The 20,791-nt window shown below is 36.7% G+C and overlaps 1 protein-coding gene and 1 long non-coding RNA gene across 6 annotated transcripts in view; both read right to left on the reverse strand.

The window, feature by feature from the left end:
* Positions 1–2,838: 2,838 nt before the first annotated feature.
* FAM133B (family with sequence similarity 133 member B) overlaps positions 2,839–20,791 on the reverse strand; it is a 30,191-nt gene continuing 12,238 nt past the window's right edge. For 2 of the 5 annotated variants that reach the window (XM_033192107.1, XM_033192109.1), the window contains 8 exons: positions 20,683–20,756; positions 20,514–20,546; positions 20,019–20,043; positions 19,475–19,567; positions 17,820–17,870; positions 11,626–11,718; positions 7,992–8,039; positions 2,839–4,416 (listed from right to left, as the gene is read on the reverse strand). In XM_033192107.1, coding sequence (XP_033047998.1) covers positions 4,330–4,416; positions 7,992–8,039; positions 11,626–11,718; positions 17,820–17,870; positions 19,475–19,567; positions 20,019–20,043; positions 20,514–20,546; positions 20,683–20,756 — 504 coding nt within the window. In that variant the 3' untranslated portion in view covers positions 2,839–4,329. Of the gene's footprint in view, positions 4,417–7,991; positions 8,040–11,625; positions 11,719–17,819; positions 17,871–19,474; positions 19,568–20,018; positions 20,082–20,513; positions 20,547–20,682; positions 20,757–20,791 lie in introns of all 5 variants that reach the window. The other 3 variants (XM_033192111.1, XM_033192108.1, XM_033192110.1) reach the window with 3 other exon arrangements.
* On the reverse strand, positions 15,269–17,401 carry LOC117072177. The gene is made up of 2 exons (XR_004432721.1): positions 16,302–17,401; positions 15,269–15,992 (listed from the first exon to the last, which is right to left on the reverse strand). It is a non-coding gene; the product is annotated as an uncharacterized LOC117072177 (long non-coding RNA).

Genomic DNA, 20,791 nt, shown 5'->3' on the forward strand with positions numbered 1-20,791 from the left:
CTCAAGCAATCCTCCCACCTCAGCCTCGTGAATATGTGGGATTACAGGCATGCACCACCACATCTGGCTTATCTTTTGCATTTTTTTAAGAGATGGGGTTTTGCCATGTTGCCTAGGCTGGTCTTGAATTCCTGGGCTCAAGCGATCCACCCACCTCCACCTCCCTAATTACTGGGATTACAGGCCTGAGGCACCATGCCTGGCCAATTTTTTTTAGACAGGGTCTTGCTGTGTCACATTGCCCAAGCTAAAGTGTAGTGGCACAATCATAGCTCACTGCAGCCTCGGCTTCCCAGGCTCAATCCATCCTCCACTTCAGCCACCCAAGTATGGGCTGCAGGCAGAAGTCATCACATCCAGCTAATGTGATTTAAAAATTTACAGCAATTCCAACATTTTTCTTCAGGGCTAAACACCACTTAAGTGGTATTTGGTATCATTTACACTCCTTCAGCATCAACAGAACAGTTGAAAACATATTTGAACACATAACAACTAAGTAAGATTATAAATACCTTATTCTTTAAGCTGAAGTAATTTCTCAGGCTTTCAGCAGCTCCTTCAAAGGTTACAACCTCCTCCAAACTCTAACCAAGCACCCTTTTATGATATCTAAACAAACGCTTCTATCTGGGAGTTTCTAGAAAAATGTAAAAACTCACTTTTACCCCTCCAACTTTGATTGGGTTGACTGGTAGGATAACATGGTGTGACTATGCCAAAGTTGACTAAAATGTCAACTGTTCTAACTTGATTGTAAAATCCTGGTAGAGAGAACAAATATGTCATCTATGTCTGCTGGCCTTCACTGTGGTAAGGCGAGAAAATGTATTAAAGTGATTTTTACAATTTAGGACACTAGATTCTTAATTTCAAATAAAATATAAAACCAAAATTTAAAATACGGCAGTCTGGGCGTGGTGGTTTATGCCTGTAATCTCAGCATTTTGGGAAAATGAGGTGGGAGGACTGCTTGAGCCCAGGAGTTTGAGACCAGCCTGCGCAACATAGGGAGATCCTGTCTCTACAAAAAAAAATTAGCTAGGTGTGGCGGTGCATGCCTGTCACAGATTCCAGTTACTGGGAAGGCTGAAGTGGGAGGCTGGCTTGAGCCTGGGAAGTCAAGGATGCAGTGACCTATGATTAAATACAGTTAGGGGGAAAAAGGTTTCTCAAAACTTTTCTTAAGCAAATAAATAAATGAGTATTCATAGACTTTAAGTTAAAAAGTGGCAATTTTTAAAAAAGTATGAACCCTGTCACTTAAGTCTGAAGAATAGCTGTTCTCACTTGGTTTCCATGAGTCCTGTCTATGGGTCTCCATGAAATGTCAGAAAATTAAGCAATAGGTTTTTAATACATCTTGATTGAAGGAATGTCAATCTGTATTCTAGTTAAAATAAATTCAGGACACTCTAATGGTATTTAAAACATCTAACTATACTAACGACAGCTAAAGGAATCCAAACAATTACAAAGAGGTAGCACAAGTATAAAGCCAATTTTTCTATCTGGAACATCCAGATTTACAGCAGCTATTCCAGTACCATTATCCTAGTAACATGCCTTCTATTTGTAAAAAATTGGTGTAAAGTTTGTCAAGAAAAAGGGTAGTTTGGAAGGAAGAGATGTAATTTGCACAGGGTAATAACTTTGGAATAAACCTAACTGATAATATTACTCTGTCAGCTAGGTGCACTGGCTCATGCCTGTATTCCTAGTACTTTGGGAGGCAGAGGTGGGTGGATCACTTGAGCCCAGGAGTTTGGGACCAGCCTGGGCAACATGGTGAAACCCCGTCTCTACAAAAAATAAAAAAAATTAGCCAGGCATGGTGGTGTGCGCCTGAAGTCCTAGCTACTCGGAGATTGAAGTGGGAGGATCACTTGAGCCTGGGGAGTCAAGGCTACAGAGAGCTGAAATCACACCACTGCACTCCAGTCCAGGAAACAGAGACCCTGTCACACACATACACACACACAAAATAAATAAATAAAGATAAAATTACTGTCAAATTTTCTTTTCTTTCCATACTTTGTTAGGAGGCTGTTAAGGCTACCAACATAGGACCAGAAAAAAGTGTCCAGACAGTTAACACATTCTGGAAAGAATAGTTTTTCACCAAATCACCGTCTCCCCCAGTCTAATAAAATGAACAGTTGCTTCTAGTGGAATATAATCTTTATATAATGGACTAGTCTGTAAATCTGCAGTTCTGTGTCATAACAAAAGTGATGACCATGTGATCTGATCAACTTATCTTCTGGCATTTTCACGAACAATTCTAGGAAACTTTCTTTTGGATGCAAAATGTCCCTTAAATTTTCTGTGTATTCAAAAGCATACAGATATCTTTTATTAGGAAATAGTGTGCACCTTTGAGTATGAAATTTAAAGAAACCAAGATATGTGTTTTTTTAATAGCTAAAAATTTAGGGGGTATGTCTTATTTATTTCAGGATTAACATCTAGGAGTGTTTTTTTTTTTTTTGAGACGGAGTCTCCCTCTGTCGCCCTAACTGGAGTGCAGTGGCCGGATCTCAGCTCACTGTAAGCTCCGCCTTTCGGGTTCACGCCAGTCTCCTGCCTCAGCCTCCTGAGTAGCTGGGACTATAGGCGCTCGCCACCTTGCCCAGCTACTTTTTTTGGTATTTTTTAGTAGAGACGGGGTTTCACCGGGTTAGCCAGGATGGTCTCGATCTCCTGACCTTGTGATCCGCCCGTCTCGGCCTCCCAAAGTGCTGGATTACAGGCTTGAGCCACTGCGCCCGGCTAGGAGTGTTTCTTATCTTTGTAAGTTTACTTGCAGTCCAAAGGGAGCTGATAAGAACACAGCTATTTTTAAGCAAAATAGCTATTTATTCAGCCTGTTGTCATGCCAACATGTTCTGTGCATATACCACTATAATTAGCACATCCTTTGTAACAGGCAAAATTGTACATCAAGTTGTATTTCATGTTACCTGATTATATAAAAATGTAAAATGAAAGTGAATTATCAATTCTTTTTAACATTCCTAGTAAACAATTCAGCAGTAAATATGAGGCACAAAATCTTAGTAAAATATGACACAGGGAGAGCAATAATGTAACTCTTATTTAAACTTAACTTGTCATAATTTGCTATTAATATACAAAGACAACAAACTTTTAAAACATTACATTTACTAAGATTCTGGCAATAAGACACAGCATACCAGGCTTGCCACTCAACTTGTTATTGTAAGTCTCAGCTTCAATATGAAGCCTTTTTTTTTTTTTTAAATCAAAATCCTGCTTTTTACATGCTAAATATCTTGGCAAGTAGGCCATTAAGCACAGTAATGAACTTAAGACAGCAAGAGTGAGGAGTTAACAAAAGCTAAACATTGCAGCCTAAACAAAATTCATACAAAAAATAAACTATCACTGGTTACATAAAATTTTCCTGACTGGTTAAAACTTAGTATAAAACATGCATTTTAGAATCTTTAGCTATCAAGTTCAAAAAGTACCAGTGTCTATTTAAAATAATTCCTCTCCCAAGCCAAAGTGTAATCAAAATTAATTCAAATGACATAACACATTCTAATGCTAAAAAATATTCATTATTACTGAAGTGGAGGTAAATCTCAGAGCTTTTGGGGCTTTCTCATGCTGCAAATGGCTGTTTCTCTGGTTCACTGAAAGCAGCATATGACAGCATCCAAGGATGACACTAAGCTCAGTAAAGGGCAAGACTGCTGGTAGCCAGCTCTGACCTCCCTGTGAAGCATGGCTACTGTGTCCAGAATATAGGATGTGTGAGGATCAAAGGCACACTATTCTGCTAGCTAAAGAGATAGCAAACCACCCCCCCAACCCTAAAAGCTCCTTCCCCAGGTAAATAAAAGTATACAAGGGGAAAAAATTAAAATACACTTATCTACAGAGTAAGGGTTTTGAAATATTAATGTAATCCCTCCTTCAAAAATTTTAACTAGAGTCATCTGGTCATTTCTGATTACATCTTAAAGATACATCCAGATTCAATTTCTGTTGGTTTATCCTTAGACACTTCTAGTCAAAAGTATTAATTTTATTCCCAAATATCTTAACCACTAGTATGACTGCAGTGTCTTATCTCCCAGAGTTATCAAGCACTGGAAGAAAAAAAAAAAGATGTTCAAGCAGCAGGCAACATTTATGGCCCTTTCACACAGTGGCATCTGAGTGGCTACTGAAGAGTCCAGAAATAATTCTAAAAACAAGAAAATTCATGCATTTTAGTAAATATGTTGTAGTTTTCACAGTTGAAATTTCCTCAGACATTGCACTTTCTTTAGAAGGGAATCCTGATTTTTCTTAATGTTATGGTGAGTCAGGACTTGAACTAGCAGCCTTCTTTTTCTTCTTCTTACTGTGTTTCTTATGTTTCTTTTTCTTTTTCGTTTTTTCCTGTAAAGATAATTCCATATTATACATTACTATATAAAAATATGCAAATTAAAAGCATCTTTACCATGCTTCTCCTAAGCTACTACATAATTCCAAACAATCCACACAACCAAGTAAACTACTCAAAACATTTCTCGAAAAGTCTCAACAACCAGCATCATATGAGGACTAAAAGAGTTCTTGTTGATTTTCAAAAAGACAGGAAGAAACTCTTCAGTCATTAGCACATTAACGTAACTTCTAACAAAATTTCCTAAAGGAAATAAATTCAATTGAATCACGCTACCAATCACTATATTTCATGCTATATAACTTCTAAAGGTAAAGTAATTACAGTTACTGGAAAGCAGTAACCACAGAAAAACATAATTGTTTTTGTAAGATAGTTTTCAGACAGAACAGAAATATTAAATTTGCTAGTTTTCAGTAAATAGGAACACAGCACAGGTACTGTGTACTGCTCAGACTGGCAGCACTAATTAAAGTTGTTGTAATTATTAAATTAAATTATTAAATTAAAATCAACTAATTAGTACAAAGTATCAATATATAGTTAAAAAGTTTATTTTGTTAAGCAAAACAGATGTCTGATTTTTAGAAGAAAATGCCACTAAAGCCTGGTAAAAGTAGTTTAACTGAGTGAATTGAAGGGAGCTGGAGTTTTGCTGAAGTCTGACTCTCCTATTTCTGTTACAGAAGGCAGAACTTTTAGAAACATAGATACTTTGGAAAGGTGGTACCAAATGAGAGACTGCTGCTAGTGTATTGATATTCAAGAGAAGAAAATGAAAAGCAAGAAAGGAGAAGAGACCTATAAGGATGGTAACAGCAGAGCTTCCTATCCATTTCCTATCTATCAGCACTACTTACTCTCCCCTCTCTCAAAGGCCTCTACCACTCTGTGGCACTAAGCTAATTTTCATCTTTCTTTTTTCACTGCATGTTTGAAGTACATAGGGAACTTTACAGAGTCCAAAATCTTGTAATTTGGGCTTTTAAAACTAAGTTTTGGATATAGGTTGCCTTTTTCCCCCCCCCCACAAAAGGACAGCTGAGCACTCTCTTCTAAAAATCATTTTCTTTTTAGCTTCCATGACACCTCTCTGCTGGTTTTCTTCTATCACTAAGACCTCTTCATTTCCTTTGCCTGCTCTTCTTCCTCTACTCGGCTTTTCTGGGGCTTCCTTTCGTTGTTTTCCACATACTCTTCCAGTCACATGCTTTACTTTCCACTTAAACACCAATGAAGCCCAAATCTTTATGTGCAGTCCTACACTTTGATCTCAGGACTGTAAGTGCCTCATTAACAGCTCTACCTGGGATGTCTGGTATGCATATCTGAAATTACCACAACAAAATGCTTCATTTTTCTCTCCAAATCCCCAGCCATCTTAGTAACTGGCACTACTTATCTGTCATTTTGCTTAAGTCAAAGAATCTAAGCTATCTTTGATTCTGCTCTTTGCTTTAACTCCAATGTCCACATTCAAAGCACCAAGGAAGTCTTACCATCTAAGTTCAAAATGTATCTCAAATCCATCCTTGCTAGTCCAACTCCATTACTATCACTGCTGTACAAACATCATTCCTCACTTGTGCTCACTTACCTCCTGTACCAAAGCATTTACAAAATGTAAAATATTTAAGTCACCTTTGTTTAAAACCCTCAGAACAGCTTCTTATAACATTCTGATGAAAACACACTCTGCTGTGTAATGTCAGTAAGCCTCTGCTTACTTCCCACCCTCATTGTATGGCATTCCTCTCTCCCTACCAGGCATTAAGCCACTTACCTTCTCTTAGTCCCTCAAATATAACAAGCTTATTTTCACTATAGGTCCTTAAGAGCTCTTCCCTCTGCCTAGGATATTCTTTCCTTCGATCTTCATGTGGTTGGCTCTTTCTTATAAATCAGATTTCAGCTTAATTTCACTTCCTCAGCAAGGATTTCATGAGCCCCTCCCCACAGTATCTCTCTCACATATCATACTCTTCTATCTTGTATTCCATTATACTCTTAAGACTAAGTGCCTGCACAGAAATGCTTCATACACACACAACTAGCTGAAAGCATAGAAACAGTGAAAGTATGCAAATACCAATGTGGTTATGTCTTAATTAATCTGAACCACAGACCAAAGCTATCTTCACCCAAACTACTTTCACATTCAGAAAAAACAAACAAAAAAAAACCTTGTCATCGTAGGTTTGGAGCATATAAAATGTTATTTCTGAATCATTACTAGGTGAGCCTTCCTATCAGAGAAGGTACCTCGTTTGAAGAGTCAGGGAAATTCTGGGAAGGAGTTACTCAAACCTACCAATGATGATGTTTTCATTTTTCTTTCACCTTTCCCTAAGAAAATGCCTTCAAAGGTCATCGCTCACATTTATACTGAGGCCCCCTAAATTACTTTGCTGATATTGTTTGCATTCCTCTTTGAAAATAATCTGTTAACCATTTTCTCTTGGTTGATCTCCTTCTTATTTGGATACTACTTCTATTTTCCTTAATTCACCTCTTCTTTCTCTTTTCTTCTCAATTTGCATTAATAGCAGGGTTTGGCTTTAAAAACTATCAAAAGAATCTTTATTAATGAGTCATTTATGTTGTCATATTCTTATTTTTTCATTGCAGCTAGTGTTTGGAGAGGCTTTTTCTGTTATTACCAGATTTGGCTGATTTGAAAGTAACTATTATCAAAGATAACGGAAATCACCATACTTTGGTCTCTCATATTTCATATTGTAGCTTAAGAAAGTCAAAACAGAAATTTGAGCTTATATTTCTTGTTTTTTATTTTTTTTGAGATGGAGTCTTGCTCTGTTGCCAAGGCAGGAGTGCAGTGGAGCGATCTCATCTCACTGCAACCTCTGCCGCCCAGGTTCAAGCGATTCTCCTGCCTTAGCCTCCCAAGTAGCTGGATTACAGGCACCCACCACCACGCCCAGCGAATTTTTGTATTTTTTTCTTTTTTTTTTAGTAGAGACGAGGTTTCACCATGTTGGCCAGGCTGATTTTGAACTCCTGACCTCGTGATCCACCGGTCTCGGTCTCCCAAAGTGCTGGGATTACAGGTGTGAGCCACCGTGCCCCACTCTGTCGCCCAGGCTGGAGTGCAGTGGCGTGATCTAGGCTCACTGTAAGCTCCGCCTCCCGGGTTCATCCATTCTCCTGCCTCAGTCTCCCGAGTAGCTGGGACTACAGGCACCCATGACCACGCCGGGCTGATTTTTTTTTGTTTTTAGTAGAGACGGGGTTTCACCGTGTTAGCCAGGATGGTCTCGATCTCCTGACCTTGTGACCCACTGCGCCCGGCCCTGAGCTTATATTTCTAACAGTAAAATAATGAAATGGAAACAGGACATGCTTGCTACCAGGGCATTTTTTATTTTTCATGAACCATTTTGACTTTCTCCTCCTACCCATTAAGTGAAGCTGCTGAATACACCACACCTTTCCCAACAAATACTTATTTGGTCCCAGTAAATCCAATCAAGCTTTCCCATGACTCATTTTATATTAAACCAAAACACCTATGCTATTGTCTGTAAAAACGTTAAGAGATACTTGCTGTTGCTTTTTCTCGTTCTTCACTGCTTTTCTTCTTTTTTGCTCGCACCTAGAAAGTTTTAATTTTTGTGGAGAACAGAAGACAAACATGTAATTTGCACTCAAGGCATTTTTCTTTCATTCTCTTCTTGCATCTTCAAAATTTAAATGTAAAAAACGTTTTGACAATCACAGGACATTTAAAATAACTCCTGTTACATCTCAACGAGGTTTCAATAAAAAACATATAATCTCAGCACTTTGGGAGGCCAAGGCGGGAGGCTTGCTTGAACACAGGAGTTCAAGGCTAGCCCGAGCAACATAGTGAGAGTCCCCCATCTCTACCAAGGGAAAAAAAAAAAAAATAGCTGGGCACAGTGGCATGTGCCTGTAGTCCCAGCTACTTGGAAGGGTGAGGTGGGAGGATCACTTGAGCCCAGGAGGTTGAGGCTGCAGTGAGCCCTGTTTGTGCCACTGCACTCCAGTCTGGGTGACAGAGTGAGACTTTGTCTCAAAACAGGCAAAAAAAAAATCAGCTCTAAAATGAGACAGATTAATGTCTGAATCCTATCTTACTCTCAACATCTGTAAAATGGAGATAATATCCACCCTCAAGGGGAAGTGCCTAAAATACAGCAGGTATTTCTCTCACTCTATGGTGCTCAACAAATGGTAGCTCTATATTCAGTGTAGTTAGTATAAGCCAACAGCTTAAAATTCTAAGTAAGAATTATCATCCCATTTATATTTTATTTCAATCTTTTTGAGTGTGGTACACTGGATTTAAACTAAACTGAGGCAGGGAGCAGTGGTTCGTGTCTGTGATCCCAGCGCTTTGATAGGCCAAGGTGGGAGAATTGCTTGAGGCCAGGAGTTAAGACTCCACCTCTACAAAAAAAGTTTTGCTAAAAATTAGTGGGGTATGGTGGCATGTGACTGTAGTCCTAGCTACTTAGGAGGGTGAGGTGGAAAATCACTTGAGCCCAGGAGTTCCAGGCTGCAGTGATCTATGACTGTACCGCTGCACTCCAGCCTGGGCGACAGAGCAAGACTCCGTCTCAAAAAAAAAAAAAAAGAATAAATAAACTGAAAGTTGCCAAAGCTTTCATAAGCTTTCATATTACATGTTAAGCCCAAATGTAAGCTATTTCATAATTTGCTACCATGTAGCAGACAAACATAATACAATACTAATACATTCCATATAAAACAATATTTATAAATCTGCCTAATGTTGAATTGTATAATTTTGCTGCTGAGTGGCTACAATATTAAATACATCACAAATACATTAAAATGCAGTCAACAATAAAAGAAAGCATAAGGACTTAAAAAAATACAACACATAAGCATTAGAGATCACAAGCTCACAAGAGAGATCACTAATCACTAGCTCTTTTTACCGAGAACCTAGGAAACAAGATTTTTATTGTTATTCTTGTTATTACAATGACTAAGGGTGACAGATGTACTGCATCTATATTTAGCCAGGCAGAGATGAGGGATGCTGTCACGCCATGTCCGGAATAGCCCTGTACATCCTCCACAATTTTTGAATAGCCTGCTAAACATTCACGTGATGAACCTGTTTACAATACACAAACTAATTTTTTTTTTTTTTGACAAAGTCTCGCTCTGTTGCCCAGGATGGAGTGCGGTGGTGCGATCTTGGCTCACCGTAGCCTCCGCCTTCCTGGTTCAAGCGATTCTCCTGCCTCAGCCTCCTGAGTAGCTGGGATTACGGGCCTGTGCCACCGTGTCTGGCTAATTTTTGTATTTTTAGTAGAGACAGGGTTTTGCCATGTTGGCCAGGCTGCTCTTTAACTCCTGACCTCAGGTGATCCATCCGCCTTGACCTCCCGAAAGGCTGGGATACAGGCGTGAGCCACCACGCCCAGCCCAGAAACTGAATTTTAAAAAATTAAAAAAAAAATTTTTTTTAAAGAGACAGGGTCTCACTATGTTGCCCAAGCTGGTCTTGAACTCCTGGTCTGAACTGATTCTCCTGCCACAGCCTCCCAAATCGCTGAGATTACAGGTGCCACAAGAGGCTGAGCCACTGCACCCAGCCTCTTGTGCAGGATTTTAAGATACATTTTAAGATAATGCCACCACATGGTTTTTGAAGGGCATATATAATACACCTGCTAGAGCCTGCATTTAGTTTTTTTCTTAAGATTCTATGTCTTCTGGTGTTATCGCATTGATTGACTGATTAAGAGGGAGTTTCGCTCTTGCTGCCCAGGCTGGAGTGTGATGGTGTGATCTTGGCTCACTGCAACCTCCACTTCCCAGGTTCAAGTGATTCTCCTGCCTCAGCCTCCCAAGTAGCTGGGATTACAGGCACCACGCCTGGTTAATTTTTTTTTTTTTTTTTTTTTTAATAGCAGAGATGGGGTTTCACCATGCTGGCCAAGCTGGTCTGGAACTCCTGATCTCAGGTGATCCACCCGCCTCAGCCTCCCAAAGTGCTGGGATTATAAGCACGAGCCACTGCGCCTGGCCTGGTGTTATGGCATTCAATCATTTACACTGAAATACAATTTCATAAAATTACACATTATTATCATTATTATTTTTTTAGAGATGGGGTCTTGCTATGTCCCCTGGGCTAGAGTGCAGTGGCTATTCACAGGTGTGATCAGAGTGTACTGCAGCCTCAAACTCCAGGGCTCAAGCAACCTTCTTGCCTCAGCATTAGCTTTCATTTCAGGAGCAATTACAAGACACTGCTATAAAATGGGGGCAATAGATTTTACAGGAGCGAGTGCCACTGTTGCAGACCAAGAACAATGAAATCAGAAAGGAGAGAGGCACAAACAAACAAAAATGCAAGACTCAGGGAATGGGGAGATGAGGAATACAGTAGACAGACAGAGCTGGGCAGGACTGATACAGGAGGAGGCCAATATGGAAACGACTAAGGAATCATGAAAACCAGCTCTTGTTGCAATCTGCTACCACCCCTTGTAAGCAAGGGTAAGATCCTCAACTCTTTTAGATTATACTATTGGTGGATTAAATATATTGATCGCCAAAGAAAGCTACAGTTTTAAAGATAAATGATTCTAGGGCAAACTTGGCTTAGATTTTACTGTAACACCAAGAATTATGCAACCTTTAGCCACCATTTACTCTGTCTCAGGTATGATGCAATGCCTTTCGTAATTTATCACCTCATTTAGTTCTCACAACAAAGTAATATGTATGTTTCCTGCCAACATTTCTTCTCCACTTAATCACCTTTCTATGCCCCGAAAAGTAGCTCAAAACACAACTAAATAGTATCAACTAAACTGAGATAGTATATGCAATATTCTATTTTAACAATGTAAGAGAATGTTGGGTTTCAACATGTTGTATGTTACACAGTTTCTTTCATATAATAAGAATGGTAGCAAAATAAAAAGAAAATATTAGAAGACTAAAAATATCTCAGATTGGAAAGGTATGTGGAAATATGGTTAATTACAAAAAATAAAAGATAATTATCTTCTGGAAAAAAGCAAAACTCATTCTGAAATGAAATAACTTTCTTTTTTTCATACTAGAAAGGTGAATAAATTAAATATGAAGTATTTTTTACTAAGTCATATTTATTAAATCAATTACTAAGCATTTTGAAATAGAGAAAATGGATTTGATCATATACTTACCTCCTCAATATACTCTGATTCTGACAAGGACTCAGATGATAAAGGTTTATCTTCAGAATACATCTTTCTCTTTTTGCTGAGTCCTTTAATATCCTATGAAAAATAAATACATTTATCTTGACTCAAAAAGATACACTTTGTCACATACATTTTATGTTTCTAAGTTCTATTTAATTCTTCTAATTATTACAATTACCCATTTTTATTTTAGAATGCCTAAAAATTGTAACATTTATGAGGATTTGTCTTTAATTCCATTAAAGCAATATTAAATAAATTGAAAAGAAGTAACTACATATCCATTTAGATGTACTATCCACCTTATTTTCTTAAATTATACAGAATAGACTTTTAAACAGTCATATGAAACCAGGCACATGATGTAAGATTTGGTTCCTTTGTATTTTAATTCTTTTGTTTCTATGCAGGACTGGATTAGATAGGCCTAGTACTGCAGAAAAGAAAATAAATGGGTAATTATTTGCAATGATCTAAAAGAATCTCTACATAGTAATTCCTTTAGTGCATTTAAAGTGTTAAATGTAAATATGTGTTTAAAAATTTTTTTTTTTTTTTTTTTTTTTTTTTTTGAGACAGAGTCCTGCTCTGTTGCCCAGGATGGAGTGCAGTGGCGTGATCTCGGCTCACTGCAAGCTCTGCCTCCCAGGTTCACACCATTCTCCTGCCTCAGTCTCCCAAGTAGCTGGGACCACAGGGGCCTGCCACCACGCCCGGCTAATTTTTTTTGTATTTTTAGTCGAGACGGGGCTTCACTGTGTTAGCCAGGATGGTCTTGATCTCCTGATCTTGCGATCCACTCGCCTTGGCCTCCCAAAGTGCTGGGATTACAGACACGAGCCACTGCACCCGGCCAAAAAAATCTTAAACTCTTAGTATTTTTAATGTTGAAAAAGTGAGTAACTCTGGAGAAGGAGAGGGGACTGAGATTGGGAGTAGTACTTAGGGGCTTAAATACATATTTGAAGAAATAAAAAATTATGACAACACCCAAAGCAAGTATAACAAAATGTTAAGATTTATTAGTTGCATAGTGGATATGCTGGTTATCATTTTATTATTTTTCATAGCATTGTTCTGTATATTTGAAGTAGTTCATAACAAAAACAAAACTACACAATGGAAAAAGTGTTCACCACCTAATCTTACATAAAAAAATTCAGGATATAAAACTTTTTATACAGCATGAGTCTAATTTTGAAGACAAACAAAAATGCAGAAATAAACTAACAGTGATGATCTCTCTATGGGCTAGATTATAGGAGACTTCCTTTCGTTTCTGCAAACAGCATTGTTATTTTGGCTGAAATGTTAAATGTTAATTGTAAGAAAATGGACTCAAATCCCACTACCAGAGATTAAACACTATTAAGATTTTGGAAACATCTTTCTACATGTATGTTTACAATATTACATGAATACTTGCTGTTTGGAACATGCTCTTCTCACCCAATAATATCTTTCCATGCCAACTACAACATCATTTATGGCTGCATTTAACATTCACAAAAATGCCACATTTACTTAACCCATCTCCTTCTGGAGGACAGGAATATGGACTCTTTGCTATTAAAAACAAAGGTGAAATAGAATGAAGTGTAGTACGTGAGTGCAAACTCTTTAATAATGACTAAATCAAAGACCAACATAGCCTTCACACAAACGTAATCCTTTTCTCCCACTGTGTCCAAAATTTGTCTGTCACCCATTTATGAATCACACTTTACCAAGAAGCCTCCCTCTCAGGCTCTTTATCAATTGTATCAGAGAATACAGTTTGTGTTTTCTTTGTGTATGTGTGGTATTCTTTTTTCCTTATTAAAGATCATTAATTTTTTGTGTTATATATTCTTAGAAGTTTTTCTTAGTCTGTTCATTGTATTTAAACTTTATTCACAGTTTAATTTTTGCAATCAGTTTTTGCCATTCAGAATTTGAAATATATGGTCAGAAGTTTCTGAGTTTTGAGGCATAAGTCTTCCTCACTCCAGTACTGTAATATTCACCCTTTCTCTAGTTGCATTTTTATACATTTAAATCTCTGAGCTGTCTGGGATTTATCTGGCTTTATGTAGTGGCCAGCTTTATATTTTCCAAATGATTAGTCATTTTGTTCCAAGAAATGCCATCTTTATCATATTACTACATTCCACAAATTCTCGAATTTTGACTTGGACTCTATACTGTCCCACTGTTTTGTCTATTCCTGTACTAGTACTGCACTACGTTAATTAAAACATTCTTATAATGTGTTAATATCCAGTATGGCAAGTTATACCCAGGAACATGTTATGACTCTCCATTTATTCAATCTTCATATGTCTCTGAATAGACTTGTATAGTTTTCTTCAAATAAGTACTGCTTACTTCTTTAAAATTTTCCTATAGTTTTTTGGTTACTACTATAAATGGGATATTTTCTTCCACTGTATTTTCTAATTGAGTATTTTATTATCAGCACTTTCAGAACAATGTTAAAGAGGCTAAAAACAATGATTATGTGACTTAAAATTAAAGACTTCATATGATTATAATAGACACAAAAACCAAGTAAAGAGATGCCATGAACCAGAAAATGTTGTTTCTTTCCAACAGAAAAATGGGCAAAGACTATGAAAAGCAATGCAAAGAAAATGAAATATGAATGGCTAATAAACAAGTTAAGAAGCTCAACCATTTGTATACATTAAATTTGCAATAATGACATCTCCCTGGGTTGACAAGTATGTGAAACAAGGGTATTTTTACACACTAGCAAGAATGCAAAGTAACAAGCACTTGGGCAAGCAAAATGTTCACAAGTTAAATGTACATCCTAGAACTTAGAAATTACAGTCCAAAGTATCCTTTAGAAAATTAACAGTAACTGGCTGGGCGCAGTGGTTCACACCTGTAATCCCAGCACTTTGGGAGGCTGAGGTGGGCGGATCACGAGATCAAGAGTTCGAGATCAGCCTGACCAACATGGTAAAACCCCATCTCTACTGAAAATACAAAAAAGTAGCCGGGTGTGGTGGCACATGCCTGTAATCCCAGCTATTCAGGAGGCTGAGGCAGGAGAATCGCTTGAACCTGAGAAGCAGAGGTTGCAGTGAGCTGAGATTGCACCACTGTACTCCAGCCTGGGGGACAGAGCAAAACTCTGTCTCAAAAAAAAACAAAACAAAACAGTAAAAGAAGAAATGGGTAAGAAATATCCACAGCAGCACTGTTTGCATTACTGAAAAATTAAAACAATCTAGATGTCCATAAAAAGGAGAATGAAGAAATAACTTGTGGTGGATTAATTAGTAGAATACCATAAGCAAAAACAAACAAACAAACAAACAAACTTGAAAGTATCAATAAGGATAGATGTCAATAGTAACGCTGAATGAAAAGAAACAAGTTTCAGAAGGAAACACAATGATACCATTTTGATAATACACAATATTCTTCCCATTCCGTAGGTATAACTAAAAAAAAAAAAAAACCCCCCCCACACACAATATTCTGTTATTTATGAACACATACTAATGTAATAAAAGTATATAAATGTGGATGGGAAAGACATGCACTAGTTTCAGGATCAGCTACCTCAAAGGAAGAAATGATAGTTTGGGGACTTTTTTTTTTTTTTTTTTTTTAAGAGATAGGGGTCTTACTCTGTCATCCAAGCAGGAGTGCAGTGGCATGATCACAACTTACTGTAACCTCCAATTTCTCAGCTTAAGTGATCCTCCCACTTCAGTCTCGGGAGAAACTAAGTGATCCTCCTGCCTCAGCCTCCCAAAGTGTTTGGATTACAAGCATGAGCCATTGTGCCCAGTCTTTTTTCTTCTTCTTTTTTTTTATTACATAAAACAAGACCTGAAGCCAATGTAAATCATTTACTAATTCCAGCTGGTAAATATATTAATATTTGTTGATTATATGTGTGTACATTACTCTGTATCTAATATTTTAAGTACTTAAAAATTGCAGTTCAGTTTTAATATTTCATGTTTCTACGTTACCAGATTTAATTTCACACATACTTTTTTGTTGTTTTTTTTTAAACAGGGTAACCACTTATTTTATAATTGTTGTGAAAATCAGGAATTAATGCTGAATTACATCACGTCCTTCTGACAACTCCTGAAATAATCATATGGTTTCTTTCCTTGATCAGTTAATATGGCAAATCATATTAATAAATTATCCTTGAATTCTTGGAATTGGTCATTATAGTTTCTTTTCTAAGTGTGTTTTTAAATTAAATTTTATTTTTTTTCAATTGAGATGCAGGGTCTCACTCTCTCTCCCAGGATAAAGTGTAGTGGCATGACCTTGTGGGCTCAGTCTCCTAAGTAGCTAGGACTACATCATGCCTAGTTAATTTTTTTTTTTTTTTTTGAGACGGAGTCTCCCTCTGTCGCCCGGGCTGGAGTGCAGTGGCCGGATCTCAGCTCACTGCAAGCTCCGCCTCCCGGGTTCACGCCATTCTCCTGCCTCAGCCTCCCGAGTAGCTGGGACTACAGGCGCCCGCCACCTCGCCCGGCTAGTTTTTTGTATTTTTTAGTAGAGACGGGGTTTCACCGTGTTAGCCAGGATGGTCTCGATGTCCTGACCTTGTGATCCGCCCATCTCGGCCTCCCAAAGTGCTGGGATTACAGGCTTGAGCCACCGCGCCCGGCCACCTGGTTAATTTTTAAAATTAATTTTTATTTGCAAATTGTTATGTAAACCACTCCTAGGCATATACCCAAGAGAAATGAAAACATGCATCCATACAAAAACTTGTGTTTATAAATGTCCATAGCATCATTAGAATAGCCAAAAGGTAGAAACAAAACCAAATGCCCATCAACAAATGAACGGACAGAGAAATCAGCTCCCCCCGCGCTGCCACACACACACACACAAATGGAATATTATTTAGCCATACAAAAAACCAAAGTACTGATACACGCTACAACTTGGATGAAATTTGAAAATACTATGCTAGCTGAAAGACACAAACGGTTACATATTATATGACTGCTTTTATATGATAAATCCAGAATAGGCAAATCCATAGTCAGAATGCCCATTAGAGGTTACCAGAGAATGAGGGAGTGGTGGTGATTATTTAATGGATATGGAGTGTTTTTATGGGGTGATGAAAGTTTTGAAATGTGAGATGGTGGTTGCACAATACTGTAAATACATTAACTAATACTGAATTTTAGTTTTAAAATGTCAACGGTATATTATGTGAACTGCACATAATATACCATTGTATATGGTATATACCATTGTGTACCATGGTATATTAAATGAAACTGAAACTGAATTTCAGTTTCATTTTCTATCATTAAAAAAAATATAAATTCTGAGTAAAAAAAAAGTGACACTGGTCTATAGTTTTAATACTGCACTATTTAGGTTTTTCTTTATTTTTAATAACCAGAATAACAATTTAAAATGTAAACCAGAAACTAAGGTGGGCATAAATTCTGCTTTAACTATACAGATAAGTTATAAATGAAGGTAAAACATCTATTTACAATAGTAAGAAGATTTTTCAATATTTATCTATAGTATATTCAATTTGAAAGAGAAATTAATGTTCTTTAATTGGAAGGGCCTTCTTCAGAATGATATAAGAAATCAAAGGAAATGGGCCGAGCGCAGAGAAGCCGAGGCAGGCGCATCACCTGAGGTCAGGGTTTTGACAGCAGCCTGGCCAACATGGCAAAACCGTCTCTACTAAAAATACAAAAATCAGCTGGGTGTGGTGACACACACCTGTAGTCCCAACTACAGGGAGGCTGAGGCAGGGGAATCACTTGAACCCAGGAGGTAGAGGTTGCAGTGAGCTGAGATGGCACCACTGTACTCCAGCCTGGGTGACAAAGCAAGACTACATCTCAAAAGAAAAAGAAAAAAAGAAATCAAAATAAATGTTTAATCTGCTCATCTGCATTATTTTGTACTTTTAATCTGAGATAATCCATTAATCTATACAAATTCAAACTCTCAGCCTAGAATACTCTTTTGATCCTTTATCTTCAATAATGAATCCAAATTAAAAATTGCTTTAAATTGAAACAAAATATTACAAAAACGAAATAAATACATCTCTTAAGTTAAAAAGAGGTACACATTATTATTTCTTTAAGTCAATTAAGTATTATATGACAGACTATCTTAAGGCAATGTAAGAGTATAGTTACCTTTTCTTTTTCAGTTCCATCTTTTGACTTCTTTTTCTTTTTTAAACTATCCTAAACAAAGAAATGTAGGTATCAATTTATCAATCAATAAATGCTAAGGACACAGCATTATAGAACAAAGACAAAAATACCCAAAAAGCGATTTGCTCTATGACTGAAAGAAGGCTACTCCAATCCCAGAATATTATTCTAAAAATTTAAAAGAAATGTATGTTATGTATGCATTTGCTTGTAAGCAAACAGGCTTCTTTATCTGGCTGTATACCAAATTTACTCTTAAAATGGTAAGTATTGTCTGTAATACCAACATAGCTTATTTTAAAATAGGACTTCGTGCCATAGACTGTGTGCTTATGGTGGTCATCACATGCACTGGAGTTGTACTCTAACTTGAGAAGGCAACAATTTCTTCTTTTGAATCCTTTGAGTTCTAGCTATTAATCTTCCTGAGCCTAGTTTCCTTATCCACTTTGTCCATAGATTACGAAATTACTTCCTAAAGTTGTTGAGATTAAATGAGTTAATAAATTAAATGCTTAGAATTGTGCCTAACACATAGTTGGCACTCAATAAATGTTAGCCATCATTATCATGAGACTGGCTCTTCTGTTTTAAAAGACAAAGAGAAAACCAACATTTACTAAGTACTTTCTAGATGCCAGGTATTTTGCCAGAAGATCTCTCACAGGGGCAAGCAGCTATCTGCTATAAATGCAGACAGCTGCTTTGGTTTCCTGAGACTCTAGTATAGTGTTTGTCAAACTGTGGTCCATACACACCCCGGTATCAGCAGCACACAGGCCACCTGTTAAAGATGTAGGCTTCCAACTAATCAGATACTGTATCAGACTCCGGAGACAGGGCTCAGGAATCAACACTTTTTTTGGAGAACTTTTTAACTTTTTTCTGACCATTTATGTTTGAAAGCCAACTGTGTGTCTGATAATTCTGGTTAGTACAGAAGAAATTTAGGTATAATATAGTAGAAAGGACACTGGACCAGATTTTAGAAGATAAAGATTCAACTTTTTTTTTGTGTGTGTGTGTAATTTAATTTTAATTGAACAAAGTAAGTTAATGAAGGCTAGTTGCTGTTTCATGAGTCTTTTCATAGACAGAGAATGGATTTTGACAGCAGAGACAGGGGAAACATTGAGTCTAATTCTATTTAATAAGCAGTGTCCAACCTTCCTCAACAGAAAAGCAATATTAAATAATACCAAAAGTACAATGGATTTTGGCCCCAAATAATGAAAGTGACTTCTACAAATAAGTATTTTCTGACAGTGGATTCTGCATGCATCCAGAAGAGTATGTTCATGTAATTTCTTTTTGAAAGATTCAACTTTTAATTCTAATTCAGCTGTATCATTTAAAGCCAATGCTTTTTATCTGAACTCTAACTTCTTTATGAAAACAAGGACAATAATGTCAGTTGCCATGGAAATGTGGAGACATGGAGATATATATATGAAAGCATTTGAAAAATTATTAAATGTCACAAGCAAGACATTATCAAGTACATCAATTAAGCGGCATAGAACATCAAAGTACAAATATCAGACTATCTTATTTTTAAATTGAGAGCAACTTAAGGTAGGAAGAAAAAATTAAATGTCTTTGTATCCAATATATTAATAATTTAAATAATTTACCTTACTGTCTGATTCAGTTTCTGACATGGAGCTTTCAGAAGATTTATGTGAACGGTTCTTCTTTTTCTTTCTCCGTTTTCCTTGTTTCTTATCCTACATGAAATATTTTTAGAAACATTTGCTTTCTGTCTCAAAAATCTCATCTACACATTTATTAATATAAAACTTTTATCAGTGAACAAAATTTAACGAAAGGATCAGTTTCTATACTTTTTTCTTAATACATCACTTTCCTGTTATAAAGATCAAGTGATTTGAATCACATGTAATGCCTAGCATCTAGTCAAATAGCATTTGATTTTTCAAATTTTTTTCTACTGATATTTTTCAGTCAACAAAACAAATTTTAAAATCTAAAAAATATATTATACATCAATAGTTACGTTTCTAGTTACCGCTCATTTATGTTAGTCCTCTAAGTTATGGATAATTAAATCAAAACCTGGAAGTCAACATTTCTAACAGATATTTCACAATGGGTTTCCACTTGACATTAAAGAAATTAAGAGATATTATTTCATGAACCATTATAAGCAAACCTTACCTCATCTTCGGAATCAGAAGAACTGCTGGAAGAATCAGAGCTTGATGAAGAAGAAGATGAATACTTGACCAAGCACAAAACAATTAAAGCTTGTGAGACGCGAGAATTTTTTTCTTTTACAAAGTCTCTCAAATACTTAGTGAAATCAATCTAGTGTCTGAGAAACAGATGCCATATTCATAAGTCATAAATATGAAAATATAAAATGTCACACTTGTTCCCCGTACAAAAGCTCAACAACTTAACATATGTGGCCACGGTCACCAATCTTTCTCTTTAAACAGCAACAGAAAATTTACTAGGTTATAAGGTGGTTGGCACCTTTTTTTATATCAGTGATAGAACAAAACCACTCTTCACAATCAAAGAACCTCTAAGTTCCTTGACTCATCTAGAGTTTAAGTTACCTTTAGCATACAAGTTAAACAAATTATTCTTACTTTTTTTGTTGGCTCTTAATTGTAACATTGAGAAAAATGGAAAACTTTTGCTCACCCTACCAGATTTCTTCTTTTCTTTTTTCTTTCTCTAAGCGGAAACAAAAGTACAAGACTAAATAAGCTGATGTGAGTTTCCAAATGCATCTATTAACAGTAGTATACAACATTATTATGAAAATCCAACTATGAGATTAAGAATAGCAATAAACTAAAAGTGGTATTACCTGTCTTTTTTGGATGAGCTCTCACTTCCACTTAATAATTTCTCCCTGTGTTTTTCCAGTTCTTTCTTCCAGTTCTACAAAAAGGTTATAAACACCATCAGAGGCTATC

The sequence above is a fragment of the Trachypithecus francoisi genome, unplaced genomic scaffold (assembly GCF_009764315.1).
Source record: "Trachypithecus francoisi isolate TF-2019V2 unplaced genomic scaffold, Tfra_2.0 Lachesis_group4, whole genome shotgun sequence".
In the NCBI taxonomy this organism is placed as follows: domain Eukaryota; kingdom Metazoa; phylum Chordata; class Mammalia; order Primates; family Cercopithecidae; genus Trachypithecus; species Trachypithecus francoisi.